Raw genomic sequence first — 22,801 nt, forward strand, 5'->3', positions numbered from 1 at the left:
GGGGGGGGGGGGGGTTGGGGGGGATGGGCAGAGGAGCGCCTGTCGCCTGTCCACGTGGCCCTAAGATTAGAGAGTGACTGATCCTGGCTGGGCCCTGGCTCCCTGGTGGTTCTATTTACAGAGCTGGAGGAAGGAGGAGGGAGGGGATCAAATTACAGCCGGAGTGGGGGGGTGGCAGGCTGGGGCTTGCCCGCTGCGACCTGCCCACCTGCCCCCCCCCCCCCAAGCGGAGGACAAAACGGCTTTGAGGCTCCGTTGAGCAGGAACTGGCACACACCACAGGCCCCAGTCCTCTCTGGGTGTTTGCCCAGGCTTGCCTGGTCCCTCCCACTTCCCGGCAAGGTCATGACATGGGCTGTGTTTGTGGCTGGGAGCCATGTGGGGCCCAGTGGCCGGCCTGCCCGCTCCCGCGGCGCTCCCGCCTGCTCTCAGGCAGCCACTAATGGTGGCCAGTCACGCCACGGACAGCCTGACAGCTTCTTCTGCGAGGGCAGTGACAACCTTTCAGACTCACGTGGCCAGGGCAGTCCCCGTCCATGGAGGGGTCAGGGTGGGTCACATGTGGTGGCGGGGGTGGGGTGGCTGGCTGTGGCACCTTGCGGCTGGATGGAGGAGGGGTGGCTTGTGGGTCAGCTGGGGTGCCTTCCACCCCTCCCACGCAGAGGTTGACTTGCGCTAACATTTCTGGCCCCAGCTGGCCCCAGGGACTGAGAGAGGACTATGGCACAGCTCTTATCCTCAAGAGGTAACTTTGTTTAGGTTTTATCTAGTCAGTAAAATTAAATTGGGGAGGGGGGAGACACATTCCTATTACCGCTATTTTTACTTATAAGTTAAATATATTTAAAATGTCCTAATTTGTGGTGTATAATATTATACACAGGATAAACCATTATGTTAACGTAAATGTCAATGTAGATAAATGTAAAAGGATAAGGCTAAGCTTTATAGAAGCTCTAAGTGTTCTTCTTGGCCCCAGGGAATGATCCTTTACAATCCTTGGGAGGTCCATACCCATCCTGGAGACTTGAGCCCAAAGGGACCAATATCTGCCCAGCTTCCCTCCTGGGGCAGTTGGGAGCCACACGCACCCGGGGCATTGCTCGATGGCTGGGGACTTCTCTGAGAGTCCTCGCCTGGTGGCTCCTGTGCTCACTGAGCTGCTTTACCCTCCTGTCAACCTTGGCAAGGCAGAGACTGCCATGATCGGTTGCATGGTTGTTAACTCTGCAATCCAGCCCTGTGCTGGGCACATCAGAGAAGTTTCATGCATATTTCTGAATGAAGGCAAACATCCTGGATCTCACAGCTTCAAAACTTACTCTGCTTATCCTTGGGGACCAAAAATCCTTCCAAAATGTAGTGCATATTTCAAGAGAAGCAGTCAGATCCTCAATGAGAACCCTGGCATCACCCTGAACTGCAAGAGGGGATGTCCTTGGGTCTTGTCCTTGTTTTTATAAAACCGTTTTATAAGTTTACAGGTTTAAATCCTCCCTCATTGTCAGGACATTGATCACAGCTCTCTCTCTGCCTGCTTGCCTCTTAAAGCCTTCCCAGGTCCTGCTGTGGACAAGAAATACAGGCCACACACCACTGAGAAAGCACAAAGACAGCCCACAGAGTGGGAGAAGAATTTTGCAAATCATTTATCTAATAAGGGGCTTGCTCTCAAATATATGAAGAACTCTTACAACTCAGTACTAAAAAGACATATAACTTATATAAACATGGGCAAAGGATTTGAATCGAAGTTTTCCCAAGAAGATACACAAATCGTCACGAAGAACACACAAAGATGCTCAACGTCATGAGTCCCCAGGGAAACACAAATTAAAACCATGACATGCCACTTCACACTCACTTGGACGGCTTAATCAACAAAGGCAGACATAGTAAGTGTTGTTGAGGATGTAGACACATTGGAACCCACATCCAGTGTTGGCATAACAACAAAATAAAATGTGTACCCACTGTGGAAGAGTCTGGAAGTTCCTCACAAGGTGGGACAGAGAGTTGCTATATGACACAGTGATTCCACTCCTAGTTAAACACCCAGGAGAACTGAAAGCACACTGTCCACACAAAAATGTGTACACCAACATTCCTGGTAGCATTATTCGTAACACACCAAATGTATAGACAACCCAATGTCCACCGGCTGGAGAACGGAGAAACCAAACGTACTCTAGCCACACAACAGAGCATCATTCAGCAACAAAGAGCAAGGAAGCACGGCTACGGGGCCACAACACCCTGAGTCTTGGAACCACTATGCTAAATGAAGGAAGCCAGTCACAAAAGGCCACATGCTGTATGACTCCATTTATATGAAATGCCTACAAGAGGCAAGTCTACAGAGATAGAAAGTAGATTAGCGATTGCCCTGAAGGGGGCTGGGGTGGGGGGAGTGGAAAGAGTTCATTGGCACAGGGTTTCTTTTCGGAGGTGATGGCACGATTCTAAAATGGACTGTGGCTGGGCGTCTGGGTGGCTCAGTCGGTTAAGCGTCTGCCTTCAGCTCAGGTCATGATCCCAGGGTCCTGGGATCGAGCCCCACGTCGGGCTCCCCGCTCGGCAGGAAGCCTGCTTCTCCCTCTCCCACTCCCCCCTGCTTGTGTTCCCTCTCTCGCTGTATCTCTCTCTGACAAACAAATAAATAAAATCTTAAAAAAAAAAAAAAAGGAAATTGAGATAGCACAGCCTGATGTGTGTTACTGATGTGTGTGAACGAGAGAAAACTTGCTCTGGGTGAGAGTCCAAGGCCTCCTCATGACCTTAGAGCATGGATTCCGTGACATCAGTGCTGGCGGCTCTAATTTATTCCCTGGTTGTTTCCCATATATCTGAGTTTCTAAGCCCCACGACCTCTAGAAAAGTGAGTTGTGTAGTCAACACTATTAATAACTGTTGTAGGGGAGATGGTACCATGGGCTGGTCTTCTGGTTTCTGAGTGGACCTGCAGCTTTTGCTCACGAAGCTCCTGCCCTGTGCTCCATCCCATGCAAGCAGACAGCCACTGAGGACCACAGTGCATGGCACGCAAGGAAGGTTGCTGAGGTCTGAGGCCCACCCATCCAGCTCCCGGGATGGGTCAATGAACAAGGCAGATGCGTTCCAATGAGAGGGGGTAAGGAAGCATCATCTGCTACTCTGGCAAATGGCAGAGGGTTTATATCAGGACACGCAGCTGGAAACTAGCACATAGCCGCCAATCTGCTAGCATTAGGTCGGATTCGTTCCCCGTTCCCCACCAAACGCATCCCCTCCTTAATGAGGCAGAGGATCAGCCCCAGGGAGCCATCATGGTCACTGGGAGCTTGTCCGGCTAGGCTAGCCTAGCTCCTCTGAGTGCAGCCATCAGAACGTGGGCTCAGGAAACATCTGGATATTCCAGACTTACTCAGGTTCAATCGCCGTGGTAAACTGCAAGGCAGGCCAGCGAGAACACAGGCTTGGAGGCAGCTGGGGTTCGATTTCAGCCCTACCACTTATTAGCGGGGTGGCCTCGGCAAGTCACTTTACCTCTCTGAGCCTCGGTTTCCTTCTCTGTACTACAGAGTAACGTTACCTACTTAAAGGAGACATAGTAAGGATTGTACGGGATCAGCAAAGTGCCACGATCTGTGCCTGTTAAATTCACTCCCTTTTCATTTTGTTCCTCTCTGTCTAGGATTTTTAAAGACCTTTTGTCTGTGTAAAGGAGAAATAGATGCACCTAAATCAATACATGGCGTTCTCTGCTGAATGGAAAAATTTACTCTGAAATATTCTTAAAAATGTGCTCGGAGATAATGGCCTGGAGGTATGCACACATTTCCCACCAAGGCAGTTGCAGGGAGGGACCTGCGGCTCTTTGGGGTTCGGGGAGTGGAAAGAAGAGGGGGCGGCAGAACAGGGAGAGGCTGCTGGTCAGGAGTGGGGCACCAGGGTGGTCTGGGACTGGGCAGTGGGCCCCCTGAGCTCTCTGAGGACTGCTAGTCCCAACATCCAGCTCCCTACAAGGGACGGTCCTCATGCCACGGGTGTCCCCAGGCCACCCTTCCTCAACAGGACCCCCAGCTCCTGGATCAAACCCGCACCAGCTGCCGATCTGCCTCCACAGCCCCGGGAGCAGCCCCTTCCCCACTGGCAGCATTGCTGTCTGTCCCGTCTGTCTTCTCCCTGGACTCTAAGCTCCTGAGGCATGGGAACTGAGTCAAACTCACTTCTGTTAGCCGGCACTTAGCCCAGCGCCAGACACGTATCTGGTCAAACCTGAGTCTCACCGGGGTCATCTGGAGGGCTTGTTAAAACATATTGTTGGGCTCCCTCCCCACAATTTCTGCTGTTGCTGCTCCCTGGACCACACTTTGAAAACCACCACAAGAGATGCTCGCAAAAGGTGCTGTGTGAGGGGTGAACCACTCCAGATTCGACTTCTTTCCTGGGTTTTTACAGTCAGACCCAGCTCTCTGCCTGCCTGCTCTGTAAGTCCTCCCTGCCCTCTGGGACCCCTAGTATCAGTGCTCTCTCCCCATGCTCCTCTCAGCCCTGGGGTCAGGTGCACGTGCCCCATCCCTGCATACCCCTTGGCTGCCCAGAGCTGGGTCCTTCCGGGGAGAAGGGGGTCAGGGCCATGGCAACATTGCTCCCTGAGCCAGTGAGGCAAACTCTCCATGAGGTGCTCCCATGGCCCCTCCCCTCCCACATGTGGGTCACCAGGTCCACTGCACTGGGCTGTCCCCACACAGATTCTGGGGGCCTGGGAGTCCCCAACACCCTGACTGGGGACATCTTCCAGGAGGACTGAGTTTCCTGGATGGCCAAGAATTCAGATAGCCTGACTCGGCATCCGGGGCTCTTCCACTACCACAAGTTGACAGCGAGGCCAGGAAGAAGTGTTCACTGGACCAGTTCATTACCACCCACCGCCAGCACGGAGGCAGGATGGTCAGTGCTGGTTAGGAGCGGGAAGGGTGAAGTCCCCATGGTCAGCACCAAGGCCAGCGGCTTGAAGCTGGGAAGATGCTCAAGCCCTTAGGGTCCTCATGCTGCATAACCCCAGGGGGCACCATCCACATTGTAATCCACGTGAATAGTAACCTCTGGAGTTGTGCAGTGCACACCCTGTGCAGTGTTATGCAATAGCTGGTCCTACCAATCCTGGAAATTTCCTCATTTGATATTCCCTGAATACCTACTATGTACCCAGTGGGTATTCTGGCAGGTAGCCAGAAGATGGTCTATCCTCTCGGGGCTCTTTGGGGAAAGGCCAGCTACAGCCTGCGGTGAGGAGAAGAGCGCTTGCACGAGGGCATGCCCAGGCGCTGTGGGAGCCAGGGAGTGGCTTATCTCTGCCCAGTGAGGTCAGGGTGCTGGCGTGTGGGGGCAGCCAGCTCCCTATGGGCTGGTTAATCCAGCCAGGCTGGAGGCTATCAGGCAGCGGCAGCTGAATCTGCAGTCTCAGCGTCTGGGCTTGGGTGCCTTCTTGCTTTCCAGGGACACCTGGAGCTGCAAAGCCTGGGGCCAGGTGGGTCTTGTGGGCTGTGGCGGCCCCTGAACCCCCTCCCCTTGCCATGGTGTAGGTTTGCAGAATCAGGGATCAGAGCCCCCTATTCCTGGGCAGAAGGAGGTGTGGAGGCAGGGAAAGGGGCAGAAGCAGCCAAGACAAACCAGGGCAGCCCCAGGGTCTTTTGCCAAGGAACTCAGCCTGCCTCACTGGCCTGGTTCCTGGGCCTGGTTGGGGATGCATGCTTCCCCTGCTTTGCCCAGCCGTTGGGCCGCTTTTTCAAAGAAGCCTCTGAGAGGCCCTCCCAGGCCCTGTGCAGCATCTTCCCCTGGGCTCCGAGGGACACTGGAAGTCAGCCTCCACTCTCCAAATGCTCTGTGTGGGTAGGGTCCTGCACTGACTTCCCACCCACCCACCATAGGCTGGCTCCATGCAGACCTCTGACTTTTACAAGAATCCCTGAGAGCTCAAAAGGCTGGTCCAGGCAGCCCTGGGAGACCTGATTTCCTCCAGGATCCTTAAAACAGAGAGGATCTCACACGCCGGGCCTCACTTTGCATTTGACATGTGACCATTGACTGCACAGGCTGGTTTGCTTTTCCATCTATACGGTCCACTTCGTACTCATTTTTGTGTCTCTAGCACCTATCCTGGGGCCTGGCACCGACTAGGTTCTCAATTAGTTTGTGGCTTGAACGACTTAACCTAACCGCTAGTTTCTGTGCCTAAGGGCAGAGCGTACTTAGGACTCCTGGCTGTTCTCCTCGGAACCCAATGGGCCCTCTTACAGTCAGTGGTGATTAAATACTACCAGGACTTTCTAATCCCTACCACGACCCGATCATGTTGTTAGACCTGGCCAGGCATTTCACTATTTGATACATTTAATCACACAGAAGACTTATGCACAGATGAATTTAAACACTGAAAATAAACAGAAAAACACAGAGACTCGTGCAGCTCTGGCCAAAGTGGAAAATCAAACACCAGCTGTGAGGCCTATCAAGGTACAGCCTGGTATGTGAGTACCCAAGGAAGAGGGCTTCAGGAATGCTGGGTCAATGGCTCCAGGGCCTGTGGGCTTCTGAGCCTGAGGGGGGGGCGGGGCGCGGCTGGGGTTTGCGGGGAAGAACCATTCAAAATGGTCTGCCCAGTCTCCATGAGGCAGGGGTGTCCAGGGGCAAGCGAGGCCCTGTTGTGGTCTCCCCACTCAGACCGCATGCTTTTTTTCTGCTCCGGATACAGATGTAATCTTTTTGCCTGGAAAGCCCCCTTCCCTCCAAATGACAAAATTCAAGGTCCAGCAGAAAGGCTGGATTTTCTGTGAAGCCCTCACATTACCTTCTCTTCGAGACAGAATTAACACCCCCTCTCTGGTCCTCTTGATTCCGCGGCACAGGTACCAGGATGGGACTAGCATATGATGGTGCGTACTTTCCCTTAGAGGTCCAAGGGGTGGATGGTGGTGAGGTCCCTGACCCCCCCTAGTCTCCATCACTCCACCCCAGGTGCTAATGTTGACATTAAAACTAATACCCTTTGATATAAATAATTTACATTTCCTAGGCAGGTCAAAGGAATAACAGCTTCTGTAAAACCTTTCCCTTTGTGTGAATCTGAAAGAAACAATCCAAGTAAAAAGCAGGCTACTTGCTATGCAAAGAGAAGCAGCTTAAGAGAACTCCCCTAGTTCCCCCTTCTCTCCACATGACTGCCCCGAAAGCCCCATCATGTAGAAATTCCGGGCCTCCCCGGGGCTGTGAGGTCTGCCCTCCTACAGGGGCAGCTGGGCAGTCACATGCCAGCACCTAGCCAGGGCCTGACAGGTGGCACATCCGCAATCATGGAAAAGCAGTCACGGGGAGGCGTGGCCAGACTCACACTATGGAGATCCTGACCTTGGACTTGCACACTCGGGGTGTGGCCTGTGGAAGGCTATTGTTCTTTCCATTTTACAGATGAGAAAACTGAGGTCCAGTTAGGACTTCCATAAGGTCCCAAGGTTGGCTCTGGCCCTAGTCCCATCCGGTTCCAGCATTCCAGCTGCCTCCAGGGTGGTGAGGGCGGGCAGCTCGTTGCTGTGGGAATGAGTAATAGCTGGTCACCTGGTCACATGCGGCTCTGGGGTGGTCTGCTCTCTTCTGCCCAGCTTTCCCTCTGCCCTGCTGAGCCGCCCAGACTCAGACTTTCCAGCCTCTTATTCTCAGCTATTTCTGCAAATCCAGGGCTGCCCTCTCTCTCTGGCTGAGGGTCTAGGGGGCAGAGGAAGGCTCCACCTGAGTCTGCGCACCCGGCCCTCCGATCCCTCACGGCTGACCTGAGGAGGGACAGGACAGAGGATGCCAGTCTCAAATCAGGGTTTAAAAGCTGGTTTACAGCCACACACATCTTAATTGGTATATTTCTATTTTCTCTGTGGGCATTTTTCCTTTCTGATGGACTCTTACAAACATTTTACTGTTATATTTCTTGTAATACTGCCTGGAATCGTTATTTAGACATCATAAAAAAATCATTATATTTTTAAAAGAAAGGCTGAGAATTCCTTTGCGAGAGAGCATGCAAAGCTCGGGCACACACACACAAACACACACACACAAGCCGATCCACACGCAAGTACACATACGTGCAAGTTTAGCGTGACAGAAGAGGGAGGTCTGTCACTACACCGCTTTGCAAAATAGAAGTGAATGAATAATTTATAGGGCTCTTTACAAACATCTAGATTTCTTAATCATTCTAGAAAAATCCGGTTCAATTACTTACAGCAGCAGGTCTGTGCTAAACCAACCCAGAAATGGTTCCCAATAAGTAAAATTTACAATTCCCAATGGGCCAGCCTTCCACAGGCCTGCATTGTAAACATTAACATCTTTTTTTTTAATACACCAGAACCCACAAAGCCATTGCTCCCACTAACCAAAGGCCCCATGTGCGATAAATCCTTGAACGCTTTACTTTGCAAAAGGTTCCCGACATAATGTACAGATGATCATATTTCCCACTTTACTTTGGCAAGAACTCCATTTCACTGCACTCTTTGTGGCCAGTTACAAATTAGGGGCGCCTGCACGGAGGCCGCGAAGCTCTAATACTTCGGACTCCCCGAGATGCTGGGGCACACGGAAGCCGGCCAGGGGTTGGCAGCGCTGGTGGGAGAGGCACACGTGCCACCCGTGCCGCCGTGGATCTGTGCCCTCCCCAGACTTACCGACGGCAGGCTGCTGTGACATCTGGCCCACGCCAGCGTTTGAAGCCTGAGTCCCTTGACAAGCCCACCGTGATCCTGGCCACCACTTCTTGCTCAGGTCTCCCTCTGATGAATGGGCACCCCGACTTTGTCTTTGAAGTCGGGGCTCAGGCTGCCCCTCCGAGGGGAGGGACCCGCCAGGCTACTGCCCGCGCAGCCTACACTCCAGCACCCGGCCACAGGTACGGGCTCCTGGACCAGGAGTGGTGACTGAGGCTCGGTTACGGAGTGCACTACGAGAGAGCTGCGCCGGCTGGTACTTCCTGTTCGGGGAGGAAACCTCACCAGTGATAATGGGTGGCTCCGACTCAAGTGTCCTGCCTCAGGAACAGCAAAACCCAGGATGCATAAAGCGAATAAATGTCATCCAGGGCGGGGTGGAGGCTGCCTGCCCACGTGTGTGTTTGTGTGTGTGTGTGAGAGAGAGAGAGAGAGAGAGGGAGGTGCGTTTACTCTTCGGGTTACAAAGCCAAACATAATGGCTGCAGAAAGTGGCAATTTATCAATCGCTGTGGGGGTGATTTATTGCAATTGCCGTGGCTGTCATCGGCCTCGTGATCATTTTCTCAGCGTTTCTGTGCCAACAAAGGCTCCATGGTCGTCTGTATTTGCTGGTCGGTGCCCACAGTGGGGAGAAGGACAGACAGAAGGACCCGCAGACAGAAGACAGCGCTGTCACAAGGGCGAAGCCTGGATGGGCGTGTGCCTGCCTGCTGCCGACACTTTTTCTAGGGACCCTGGAGGCCACCCTGGCAGCCCAAAGGGAGCCCAGAGGTTTGGAGGCTTTTTTTATCATCGGAGTTAATTATACCATGTCCAGTCTTAGGATAAGTATATTCAACTGCTTTCAACTTGTTTGAAAACTGGTGATCTTGGAAAATGGTAGTTTTGAGTAACCTGTTCATTTTGAGAACCAGAATACACACCACCGGGCTCTGGGCGGGTTCACCCTGTTATTACAAGCAGCAGAACAGGGCGTGCACGGTCGTCTGACCGCTGAGCCCGTCCATGTCCTGCCTCTTGGGCCAGAAAGAGACCTCCTGCGGGCAGGGGTAGTCTTGAATCCCCCGAGTGTGCACAGCCGGGTGTGACCTTGCTCAGATGCCTTTCCTTCTCTGCTCTGATGATCCAGTTAAACAGTGAACGTGAAAGCCCCCCGAACCACATCTTCGGACGGCTTGGGTTCACACGTTGCCTGTGCTTTGCTGTGGACCACTCACTGGACCACTGCTCTCCTGGAATCTTCTTCCTCTGCTGCCTGCTGGTACTTTGTACGGTCACTCAGCTTCCCGATGAGACTGTAGGCTCCCCAAGGGCAGGGACCTGGTGCCCTGTAGCCCTATGCATCCTCAGAGCCCGGCTCATGGTATGCTGCTCACTGGGAGGCCCGTAGGTGCCTGTGGGGCCCATGAGGGCTCAGGTAGTGCTCTCAAACAGTAGCGAACACAGGATCCCGGGCGAGCTTAGGCTGCAGGTTTCAGGGAGCCCCAGCGCCCCTGATTCAGTAACTGGGACAGGCTCGGCATTCTCTGTCCTCATCATGGCTTCTGGGGGGTCTCCCATGCCCTTGGAGAAGCTGTACTGTCAGGACTTCACTCTTTCTTTCTTTTTTAAAGATTTTATTTATTCATTTGTCAGAGAGAGAGCGCACAAGCAGGGGGAGTGGCAGACAGAGGGAGAGGGAGAAGCAGGCTCCCCGCCGAGGAGGGGGCCCGACGCGGGGCTCCATCCCAGGACCCTGGGATCACGACCTGAGCCGAAGGCAGACGCTCAACCGACTGAGCCACCCAGGCGTCCCAGGACCTCACCCTTTCTTATCAAAGTGATCCCTCCAGGTGTGAGTGGACGGGGGCACGCCCATGTCCAGGTCGGCTGTGATCCCCCATGTCCTGGGGTTTTCGGCGAGCCCTCAGCTGTGCCCTGAGCTCCCCCTCTCCCTTCGTCGGACACAGCCATGCTAGACCAGAACATTCCAGAAGAACTGTAGCAAAGGTTACAGGAGGACAGACAGGCCCAACAGGCAACACACTACAGATCATTGTCAGCCCTCCAAGCCAGGAACACCTGGAGGGCAGGGCTTTCCTGGATAGAAGTCCCCAACCCCCAACACAATCCTTGGCTGCCCTGCCCAGCACAGGCTTGCTTCCTTCCCTTCCAGTTCCGGGCACCACCTTCTTTCTGGCCAGCCTGAAGCCATCTGCGCGGACCAACCACAGGGGGCCTTGCCCCACCTCTCGTCGGGGCTGATTCACTGGACAGTGGGGACTGGCTCCCCCACCCTGCCCCACCGTGGTCCATGTACAGGCCTGGCTGGTCACGCATCCCCAGCAAAGGCCCCTCGCAAAGGCCACCCTAGCGATGCGGCAGGTCACCCTATCTTGGCGCAGACTGCACCCATAGGACCCATGTCACAGCCAACACCCTCCCGCTGTGTGCCCTGAATGATTCACCTTCAGAGAGACCCTCACCCCAACTGCTGGGCATGCTGGCACCTCCCGAGCCCACCCTCCCCACAGCCTGACGGCCGTACCACAAACACACATTACAGTCAAGGGTCATCCAGCACAGAACCCCGCACCCCGGCTTTGGGAGACCTACTGTCCCCCCAGGGAACGGAGACCGCCCCATTCACCAGTCCCCAAATGCCTTTACATTTCCCTGGGATTGAGTTTATCATCTTGGGGCTGTATCTTTTACAGTTTAATCTCCTAATCCGATAGCTCTGGAAGGTTTAAGAATGTGTTGGCTTACATCCCACCTAGCTCCCAAGATGCGGGAGAGAGAGAGGTAGGAAGAAGTTACTGCCTGATCGCAGGACGGTTAGCATCCACCTGTTGCACGTTCTGCCAGGTGCTGATTGTGAAGAGCTGTGTAAGTAACTCTCCAGGGACCTCGTTCCGCATCTGAGGGGGAGGGAAACCTTCTGCCCTGGGATGAAGTGATGAGCAGTCCCCGATCCCGCCCCGACAGCCCGCTCAGCCTGAGCCGGCTCTGAATCCCATTAGCCGTGGGGCCTGGGCCTCAGTGCTGCTGAATCCCCTCACTTCTATGCAGAAATAAGTGGAGGCTGCGGGTGTTTTGCAGGGTTGAAAATGACAATGGATACTCATCCCACCAGAAGCGGGACTCCGTCTTGAGTGCCTGGCACCCAGCTGGTTCTCAGGAAATGCTTGTTGAATGAATAAATGAGGCAGAATTTGGACAAGCATGTATAGTTAGTGGTTAGGAGCCCCAAGCTCAATGGGATGAATGGATTGAAGCCTCGTGTTTCCTCGAGAAAGTTATACGGTTGGGAGTACAATATTATCTACCTCCTAAGAGAGTTGAAGGTTCAAATGTGCGCACAGATATAACGCGCTCGGCCCGGGGCCTGGCATGTGGGGAACTGAACGTTCAGGGATGATGACTGTCATTTCAGGTGTGATCCAAGAGGTGCCCATGGCATGCCAAGGATGTGAAGGGCGGATGTGCAGAGGTCTGGGCAGGCTGGGCGACTGCAGAGGGCAGCCGGAGGAGGTGAGAATTCTGTAGTTGAATGTTTGAAAACCACCTAGAGTGGCCCATCCCCACGCCTCCTTTCCTCCCCTCTCCAAGTTCCGTAACCCCCACAGCCTCCTGGATTGGGGCGGGGCTGGCAAGGACAGAATATGAGTGGAAAAAAGAGGCACACACCCCTCCAGCCCCCAGGAGGGATGAAAAGAGCCAGCTTGACCTTAGGTCTTAATAACTGCTTAAAAAGGCAAGCTTCCTTGTTTTAAATCCAGAGGCCCATTCTCGGTCCAGGTAATAAAAAGCAATTTCATGGCAGGCTCATCGATGCAGCTTGGCCCGCCCCGCCAAGGAAGTCATGGCCACTATACTGGTGGGGGGTGGGGGGGTGGGCGGGAAGGGGTAGATCCAGCCATAGGGAGCCCGCACATCACTGCATCGCCTGCTTCCCTGGCCCTTCCCAACGTGCCTGAAAATCACCCCGGCCACTGAGGTGTTCTTTTGCAGGCTGGCCAGGGAATGAAGCAGGAGCACAGACTTTTCTCCCAGTCTGGAAGGCACTGGCCAGGACAACAAGCTGGGAGCCTGGAGGCCTGGGCCCGTGGCCAGCTCTGCAACAGAGAAGAAGCCACTCTCTGGGCCTTAGCCACCTTCTCTAGGGAACTGAGGGGCTTGGACTAGAAGAGCAATGAGCCTCGAAGGTCCCCAGCCGATTAACGCTCAAATCCCGGGGGGAAGTGGGAGGGCTCTGAGATTTAATTTATTGCACTCCTAAAACTCAGCACTTCACACAACTAATCCCCCAGGCAGGTATTACTGTCACTGTTACATAGAGATATCAGGTGCAGCGTCCTCAGCGAGGTTTTACAGATGAAGAAGCGAGTGCAGAGAGTTGAGGACTTGGCCAAGGTCACATGGGAAAGAGCTGAGCTTCCAGCTCGGTTCCAGGGGACTGTGAAGCCAGGGGCTCTCACCTACTGTCAGGCAGCTCCACTGCACAGGGGCGCAGCTTTGCACTATGGTCATTAACTTTCACTTTTTAATTACCTGGAGCCCTGCCCAATACTCTGATAAGCGCAAGGAGGGAAGGGCCACGAGGCAAGGACAGGAAATATGAACTGGAGAGCAATTTACCTGTTTGGCATCTCTAGGCTGGAGAGGGCACACCTGTGGTCCTAGAGTGCCCACAGGTCCCGGGGAAGTCAGCGGGCTTGGGACTGGCTGTCCCGCCCTCTAGTGAACGGGTGGCCTGGGCTGAGCTCCCTGCCGGCTCTGAGGCCAGCGTCACCCCATGCCGACTCCTAGGTTGCCTGGCTGAGCCCACCTGCCCATCATTCAAGGCCTCCTTCAGGGAACCTTTGTACCCCAGTGATGCCCCCTGCCCCACTAAGGCCATTTATCCATCAGACGATGATCAAGCACCTGCTCCAAGCGGCCCTCCCACCACCCCTCCCCCCGATCCCCGACGGCCAGGAGGGATAGCGACAGGCACAGAGATGAGTAAGACAGTCCTCCAGGTGCTCCCAGCTGGGTGCAGGGGGGGTTCATGCTGACTCAGATTCAGTCAGCCGTGGGGAGGACCTAGGCATCTGTATTTTTAACAAACCGTGCAGGTGACTGAAGGGACACACCGAGGTGAGACCCTTTGGTCTTGTGGATATCCTGGACCCCAGCACTGCCTTTGCTGGGCTGCCACTTCTGAGAACATGCCCTGTCTGTCCCACTAGCAGGCTCCCCTGGGCTGCCAAGTCGGATAAATCTGGGTACAAATCCCTCTTTCGGCAACTTGCTACCTGTGTATCTTTGCCAAATACCCATGCTTTCTGAGGCTCAGTTTCCCCATCTGTAACGAGATGATAGGGGTGCCTTCCTGCCCTGAGGATTAACTGGGACAGTGTGTGCAAAGCAAGCTGCCTGGCACAGATAAATGCACAATAAATGTCTGCTATTAGTTATATCATCACTGCACTCCGATGGACAGAAATACTTCCCTGGGGCTATTTCCAGAACCCCACTTCTGGAGCCTGTTTCAGACGTGGCCCTGGACACCTGACAGGCCTTTCGGTGCCCTCTGCCAGGGCTCCAGCAGGACTTGCCCGCATTTTCTCCCTGGTTTCGGCCTCTTGGCCCCCAAAACGACATTAGCTCAGTACCTTCCCCTTCATCTACCGAGTGCCCAAAGTTCCAACCACACCCCTGTGGGCAACCTTGCCCCCAGATTTCGGGGAAATGGTCAGGAGGGTTTTCGGGGAAATGGTCAGGAGGGTTTTCGGGGAAATGGTCAGAGCTCGGCGGGCAGGGGCGGGCAATGGTCAGCCTGGCCTCTTCCAGTTCAAGGTCGGGCGCCCCCGCCCTTGTCGCCGGCTCTGCTGGGGCGGCGAAACGGCTCAGAGGCCTGACGGTAAGGTCCCGCCCTCCCCGGAGACCGGCCGGCCGGAGCCTCGGGGACCCGGGACCCATGCCCTCGGCGGCTCCGCAAGCCTGCAGCCTGGGTCGGGACGCCCGCTCTCCCTAGTCCCGCCCCGCGCGGGGCGCCCCCGGCCCTGCCTCCCCGCCCCGCGCACGCGGCCGGCGTCCCCGGGGAAGGCAGGCGCGCAGAGTGGGGGACCGGGGATCCGGGTTCTCTGCCGCTGGGCGCACGTGGCTCGGTCCCCGCGGCCCGGGTCGCCTGCAGACGCGTGGCGGCGCCGGGCCTCAGATCGGCGGCGGCGCGGGGCGCAGCGGGGTAGCCGCCGGGGGTCCCGGTGGGGGTCCCGGGCGGGGCGCAGCCCACAGCCCCGCGGCGACGCGGCGGAGGGGTCACTCACCAATCCGGCTCGCCGCTCGGAGCCGCGGCGGCGGCTGAAGGTCCGCGTTGGAGGCGGTGGCCCGGCCCCGAGGCTCCTCCTCTCCCCGCGCCCCGCCCGCCCGCGGGGACAGACCTGAGGCGGAGGTGGCCGCCCGCCAGCTCGCCGCTGCTTATCCGCCTCGGCCACCTCCCCCGGGACCACAATCGGGGAGCTGCAGGGTCGCCCATCCCCGCCTAGCCCTGCAGCCCCGGCGACCGCCGACCGCCGACCCTCCGCCCCCGGCCCGACGTTCAGAGCCAGCCCGCCCACTTCCTGATCTGCGTCCCCTCCTCCCTGCCGGGGCTAAAGTGTGCAGAACTCCGGGCCGCCACTTAGCCAGGACAGTGAGGGCGTGGAGGCCAGGGCGACTTCCTTAATCAGAGGGACGCCTCAGATCCACTGCCATTTTGTAACCGAGGGTGACGGTCGGTCAGGTTTGCACACAGGGTAAGAGGCCGAGGTGTCCGACTGGATTCTGATTCCTTCCTTCCTGCCGCTGAAGCAGCAGGCAACTGAGGCCCCTTCTCAACAAGGCAGCCTCCAAGGCACTGTGGTCCTGGTACTTTTCTGTCCCTTGTCCACGCATAGGGTAGACCTTTGATCCTTTCCCATATCCTCAGGTTTCAAGGCCTGGGAGCTGGTGGGGGGCGCTTGGGAGGAGCTGCTGGGGACAATTTGCCTTCCTGTCTAGACTTCCGAGGCCCCCCACACTCCCCTGCCCCTGAGAAGGGTGGCCCCCAACACTGCCTGCTGCCCTCCCTTGCCCCATGTGGGTGGGGTCACAGCACAGCAGGGAGGAGGCTCTAAAGTAAGAATATGCTGGGGGTGTCTTTCTAGAGGTGTGTGCACCCATCTGAAGCCCCTTCTCACCTATAACCTCACAGCAGGTGCTGCTGACTTATTCCCCTCCCTTTACAGGTGAGGAGGTGGGGGCTCTGGTTAAGTGGGCCACCCTTGGCATTAAGGTCCCTCATCTCCTGGGAGACTGATTGGAGTAGACCCTTGGGACTCCATCTAGGAAATGCCTGGGGGGCATATTCCACCAGCCCCTGATGAGGAGCTTTAGATTATTCCAGGGAGCCCTAATGGGCAGGGGAGATAAGCCCTAGGGAAGGGTTATCTGAGCCCTGAGGCCAGACTCAGGGGACTGGGCCCTACAAATGGACCCCAAAGAGCACAGTAGGGGGTGAGGAGGCAGAGTTCCGACTTTCCCCATGGTGGTGGGAATGCTGCTGTGAAGCGCCTCTTCTCCCCACTCCCACCCCCGCCACCCTGAGATCTGCCCTTGAGCACCTGCGCTTGCTCACTTCCACAGGTTTCCTCCTGCCTAGAACACCCTCTGTCCTCAGCTCTCTGCCGCCAGGCCCCAAGGCCCAGATCCTCTCCTGCCTCCTTTTGCTCCATGCTGCCCCAGGGCAACAGCCTCTCTGAGCTCCCGGCTCAGGGAATCCTGCCGTACCACACAACGTTCTTCCGTGTGCCAGGGACCCAGGTGCGCAACGCCTGGTGCCTGCCCTTGGATGGTGGGTTGCTGCCGCAGTGGGTTGTAAACTTCAGGAAGACAAGAACCAGTTCCTAGCCCCCTTTGGTGCCCCTCCTCCCCCACACACTGGGTGCTCTTTAAATATCTCTGGCTGATGGCCATCTCTGAGCATCCTTCCTGCAATACTAGCGAGCAGCACAAGGAGACTGAGCTTGGGAAATGGAGGCACTCAGAGCTCTTCCAGCCTTCTTGGAAGGACCCTTGGACCCATCCAGCATCCTTCCAAAGAGACCTGGTGGGCCTCTTTGTGGGGCTCCCCATGAGTTGGAGAGAGATGAAGTCTGGCCTGGCCGAGGACTATAGAGGGAGGAATGTCCTAAGGGGAGCATGAACTTCTACAAGAGAACATCCAGGGGCCTGAAGGAGACAGGGAGGGGGGAGGTCGGTGAATGCCCTGCTGAAGGCCAAGAACTTAAGTGGACAGAGCACCACCTACTCCGTTGGCCTTGGTGCTTTGCTGGTCTGTTTCCCCCCAGGATTGGGAGAAGCTTAACTGGCAAGGGGTCTGGTGTGGGTGAGGGTTCAGGAAATGTTTCCTGAATCCTTGGAGGGCCCCACTTTGGGAAGAGCTCTGTCCTGATCTAGCGGGGAGGACAGTGTGCTGAATGGCTGAGCACCTCCTCTGTGCCAGCCTCATGTCTGATCAGGCCAAGGACAGAGCAGTCAGAACCATCCTTTCGAGATGTTTGGTAGATCGTGTTACTTCTCTGCTCCACCCTCCGCCCCATCCTTCCCTGGTGGCCTCCTCTCTTTCCCTCTGATAGATTAGGCAGGGTCCCCAGACAGGCCACAGCCCTTGTCGTTCCCTCTGCCTGGCCCCTGGGCGTCCCTGTGCCCCCCCTCCCTTCTTCAGGTCCTTGCTGAAATATCATCATCTCCGTGAGACCCACCCCATCATCCCTCATCCCTCATCCAGGTACCATGTCCTGTTTCTTTTCTGTTTTTTAAAAGCGTTTCTCTCCTAACATGCCATAAGACACACTTCTCCCGTTTGTTGTGTATCAACTGTCTGCTCCCACAGAAATGTGAGCTCCCCCAGGGCAGGAAGTTAGCTCTGCCTCATTCACTTCCGTATTCGCAGTGCCTGGCACATAGTTGAGTGAATGTACCCCCATACTTACCCTTCTTCACCTCCTTCAGCATCTCTGGGAAGCTTCCCCCATTGGCTCTTGAGCCCCTCGCTGTCCTCGCTTGCCTGCCCCAGAGCCAGCCTGGTGCTGGGACAGAAGAAGTGCCCAGGACACGCACTGCTGGATGTCTGGGCCTAGAGTTGCCGAATATTCTCTTTATGAAGCCCCTGGTGTCAGCCTCCTGAGATTGCCCTTTTCTCTGAAGACAAGGCTAGCCCTTTGGCTAGGAGTGTCCAGGGAGAGAATCTAGGTTCACCTCCTTCTTGGGCCAGAGAGGAGAAGAACGTTGTGCACTCTCAGCTTCTTGGATTGATCGAGCATTTATAGGCTAGGACAGAGCACATCCATTTCACAAAATAAACACCCTAATTGACTGTGAGGAGATGGCCACAAGGAGCCATGTGCCCAGCGTACTCTGATGGTTGGGAGCCAGCCTGCCTGCCCCTCCACCCCCCCCCCCCCCCCCCCACTGCTGATCTAGTGCTTTTGGGCTGGAGCATCAGCCCCACAGAGGGTGCTCAAGCCTCGGGGCGCAAGGAAATGCTCTCTCTCAGGAGGGAGGGAAGGAGGCTGCAATTCGGGTGGGCGAACCTGACGGTGATCTGGGCAGATGGAGGAATTTCTCAGCCACTGAGGTGACCCAATGGGTAAAAGCATGTGGGAACCACCCAGAGCTGAGGTAGCGGCCGACGGTAGGAATAGTCTGTGAGGAAGAGGCACCTAATGCAGAAGCAAGCTGGCAAAAGTGTGCTTGGGGCCTGGGACTGAAGTTTACAAAGTCTTGTCTCCACTTGGCACCTCATTTCGAACCAGTATTGTATAGCATGATAAGGGTGGCTTCCAGAGCACTGGGACCCCCACCTCAGTACCCCGGAGCTTAGTACTCTGGCATAAGATTGCCCTTCTTCCAGTCTTCTGTTGAAACATGAGCCCTCCCGAGAGGAAAATGTCTCTGAGCTCAGTGGAATGAACTGTGCATCCACGGGAGATTTAACTGTGGCCAACCCAAGAGTGTGGAGAAGGTTCTAAAGGCAAGTGCTAAAAGGGGAGTGTGGATATAGACTGGGGATCGGGTGGGTAGGAGCAACCACTCCTCTAAGGGAGCTCACTAGCACATAGTAGGTACTTAACTCTCTGTGTATCGTCAAGTGTCTTGGCTTGTGACTAGACCACTGGTGGCCAGTGAGAATGTAGGAGGCTGGCCCAGTACCTCCAGGGAGCATTCAATGAGCCCAGAAGTGGGTCCTCCTTGTCGGTCTATGGTAGCATTACTTTGCCTTTAACTTGGGGGAGTTTGCAAAGGCACACAACTAAAGAAGTCTGGGTTTTAGTCCCTTGCTCCAAAGCTGGTGCGCATGATGACCTCAGGGAGGGTTTAGAGTTAACAGAGTCTTGGCCCCGCCCCAGATGTCCTGAATCCGAAGTACATTTTAACAAGATCCACCAGAGATAATGTGCACGTTCAAGTTTGAGAAACCCTGGTCTATGGCACACATGAGACCAGCAACCCCTTGAGCACCTGGGCCACGGCTGATGACTGGGAGCCTGTCTCAGGCTACACCCAGCCTCACCGGCTGGCACTTTAATACTGTCCCCTTGGCTTTCTCAGAGGTTCTTACCAGCCAAACGGCCTGCTTAATCTCCTTCTGAATTTTTATAAATAGGGACTAAATGACTCTGTCCTTCACAACACTCAATGCCCATTATACAAAGCTCCAAGAAGAAAAATGTAAGGTTGGTACGCTTACTCCCTTCCAGTAACTGATCTTATTTCTTTTTTTACCATGGTAACTAGGATACTCAGGCTCATAGTCCTGACTATATGATCCTTATTGAATATATTTAAGTTCTACCTTATTTTCCCCTAGTCCATGATTCTTTTGGTATCAAGTTTACAATAAGCCTTGGCGTTAAACTTTTCACTCTAAGCTATCGTTTTAAGTTGCTTTTGGAAAAAGCCAGTTGTGTAAGCAAACTAAATAGGAAAACTCCTGGGTGCAGCCATGGCCAGTCCTCTCTCCCCACTCGGCGGCCATCACCCTTTCATGGCAAGAGCAGGGTCATGGCACGTCCTCCGCTGGAGTTTTGAGAAGAGGATGGAGGGCTAGGGAGAAGGATGTGCGCTTGCACTGCAGCGAGGCATCACTGAGGAAAGAAAACCCCACCGGCTTGGGGTCACGTGGGGGGAGATCATGAAAAGGTGCTCACACCATGCCCCTCCCTGCTTCCTCTCCGTCCCTCCGCACGTCTGTCTCACCTGATGGGGGGTGCAAGGTACTGTCCTTCATGCCGGGGGACTCCCCACAGCCTGGGGTGGAGGGATCCTGCTCACCCGAGGCCTCGGCCGCCATCTCTGCGCGTGCTGCTCCTTCCGCTGGGTGGTATGCGCTCGACTCACTGAGTGCAGGGGGTGGGCGGAGGAGAGAGTCAGCTCCCGGACTGGGACTCAGAGAGTCACAGATGTGCAGGGCAGAGGTGGGGTCACTGACCTCAGGCTCATCTACAAACACACTGTGGTCAGCAAGGGAGATAAGCCCTCCCCCCGCTCCCCGCCCCCGTGTTTCAACCTGCTCCCTCTGTTTTGTGCGTCTTGGTTCTCCAGGAAAGGTGAGGGAAGGCAAATGACATTTGTTGAAGTCCCCCTGGAGGCCAGCACTGTGCCATGTGTAAATCACCCCACACAAGCCTCACTTATGGGCTTGCCAGGTGAATGGGATTGGCTCCCTTCCGCAGATGGGGAAAGTGACCTGCTTGGCCTCCCACACTGAAGAAATGACAGAGGCCTGACTCCCGGATCTTTCTGCTACCTTTGCCTCGCTAAGTGGAAGGCTCCTGTGGGCAGTGGCCGGCACACCTTTGTTGACCCCCGTTAGTGCCCAGGCCTGGGGCCAGCGTGGTGTGGGGGCGGAACAGGGGCTGTCCGTGTGGTGCGACCTGAGGGGACATGAGCCACGGAGCGGGGTTCTGTCCCCAGCACTCCTCACTGTGCCTGCCGTGCCTAGGTGAGTTTCCATCAGCTGTGCCCAGCCTCCGCAGGGGCGGCAGCTCCACGACCCTGTCCCCCTGAGATTTGCACAGCCTGGAACAGGTCTGTGGAGTGCCAGGTAGGCTGCCAAGAGCCTGCGCGTGTCTCTCTGGCGTCATGCTGGTTTTGCTGGTGTGCACATTGAGTGTGTCATCATCCTCAGAGCCACCTTCAAATGTTTGCTGGGCCCTGGCAGGAAAGGATCAGGTGGATAATGGTCCAAGAGCTGTGATCTGTGCCAAGGGCCAGGAACCACAGTCAGCCGGGCACGGGGTCTCCTAGGAGGAGGAGGGGCCCGGGCTTGGTCTCTGGAGGCGTCTGTAGGGTAAAGAAACACGCTGACCTGGATTCAAATGTGGTGTCCCCACAGAACCTTGATCCCCTCAGCTGTAATCTGAGAGAATACACCGCCTCAGTTGGTGTGGGAATGAAGTGAGAAATTGCCCGGAAAGTGCCTGGTTCTTCGTAGGTGTTCAGTAAAACATTGCCAGCCAATCAGAGAGAAAAAGCAAGCTTGTTCAGGGAGAGGAAGACAGACCACTGAAAAAGCCTGATCCATAAGAAATATACTTCCTGGCAGGCCCCTTCTTCCCCCTTGGAAAAGTCTTTTTCCTTTGTCCTGTGTCCTGATCTAGATCTTCTCCTCCTCTGAGAAGTGCTCAGGGAACTCTTTCTCCTCTGACCCCATGGTGAGGAACCAGTAGGCAATGAATGCTCACCACCCCTCCCCTGTCCCCTGTCCCAGAGGTCAGCGGGTGCCATGGTACCCTAGTCTGGGAATCAGGAGACTTGGCCATACTCCACCTTGGAGCTGACCATCAAATCTCCCCTTCCTAGGCTTCCCACTCCTGCCAGCTCAACACATCTGTGAAATGGGGATGATGAAGTGGGAGCAGTAAGCTAAGTACAGATAGTACTCATGTTAAGTCCCTACCTCCCCTCACCTAGATAACCTTGGCTTCTTGTCCTCTGCCACAATCAATCCCCTGGGCCTAGGCCAAGGGTTAGATTGCAGACTACAGGCCCTACCTACCCCTTATCCAGAAGCAGGGTGGAAGGCAGGGTGAAAAGAGAGTCTTAGGACTCTGGGTGCACTCTGTCCCTTAGGCTGGCCGGGGCTCGAGGGCCTGATTTGGTGGCAGCAAGGTCCTGTCTCCCCTCCACTCTCCTATTCAGGGTCACAGTCTTTCCTGAAGTTCCAGAAACCCTCATTCCCCCAGGGTGGAAGGGAGGATGGGACCCCTGTCTCCCTACTTCCGCTCCAGGCCCATCTGGCTGCTTTGATTCTGGAAGTTGTCCTGTGAGGCCTGCAGTCTCCTGGGCATGCTCTCCACTTTTGCTGGGTGCATGAGGAGGTCAGCTCCCCTGGGTTCTGGGGTTCCAGCTCTGCCGCATCTGCCATGACCTTGGCCAAGAGCCTTCCCCTTCTCAGACCTCCATTCCCCCAGAGGTAAAATGCAGTGGGTTGCAAATGCTCTGAGGAGCCTGAGGTCTCTGCAGATGCCTTTGCGGGCTGAGGGCCTAGATCAAGGGTGGGTATGTGTCCCATCCCTTATCTAGATCAGGGTCCCTCTTACCTATCTATAGGTGGGATCAAGTTGACCATCCCTGTGTTAGACATCCCAAAAGTCCCCTCCACATCTATAAGATTCTCCTTTGGTTAAATTAAGGCCACTGAAGAGTAGGAGAAGATTGGCGGTGTCAAGACTCTGCCTTCCCCAGGAAACTGGAATTTCTGGTGGTCGCAGCCCAAGGCAGGAGACAGTAGCTCCTGAGAAGGGTTCAGGGTCAGCAGGTGCTGGGAGAGGGGAGGTGCAGGCCCAGGGCTCGGGGGTGATGGGGTGATGGGGCAGGGGCTCTGAGTGCCCTTTTGACACTGACACCCACAGGGCCACATCTCTCCTGGTGCCCTTTCCTGGAATGCCTGAATGAAATAATTGGCTACAAGATACACGTATACAGTGCTTATGCAAATTTATGCAAACAAGATGCAAATGCAGCCGGCCTTAGGCTAGGTGCCCTGGGATGGTGGCTGGTGGGGGATG

The 22,801-nt window shown here is 55.4% G+C and overlaps 1 protein-coding gene across 1 annotated transcript in view; it reads right to left on the reverse strand.

Moving 5' to 3' along the window:
* STEAP3 (STEAP3 metalloreductase) overlaps positions 1 to 20,203 on the reverse strand; it is a 49,250-nt gene extending 29,047 nt beyond the window's left edge. Inside the window, exon 1 of the mRNA XM_021695804.2 lies at positions 19,989 to 20,203. Coding sequence (XP_021551479.1) covers positions 19,989 to 20,082 — 94 coding nt within the window. The 5' untranslated portion in view covers positions 20,083 to 20,203. The remainder of the gene's footprint in view (positions 1 to 19,988) is intronic.
* Between the last annotated feature and the right edge of the window lie 2,598 nt (positions 20,204 to 22,801).

This window comes from Neomonachus schauinslandi, chromosome 3, assembly GCF_002201575.2.
Source record: "Neomonachus schauinslandi chromosome 3, ASM220157v2, whole genome shotgun sequence".
NCBI lineage: Eukaryota > Metazoa > Chordata > Mammalia > Carnivora > Phocidae > Neomonachus > Neomonachus schauinslandi.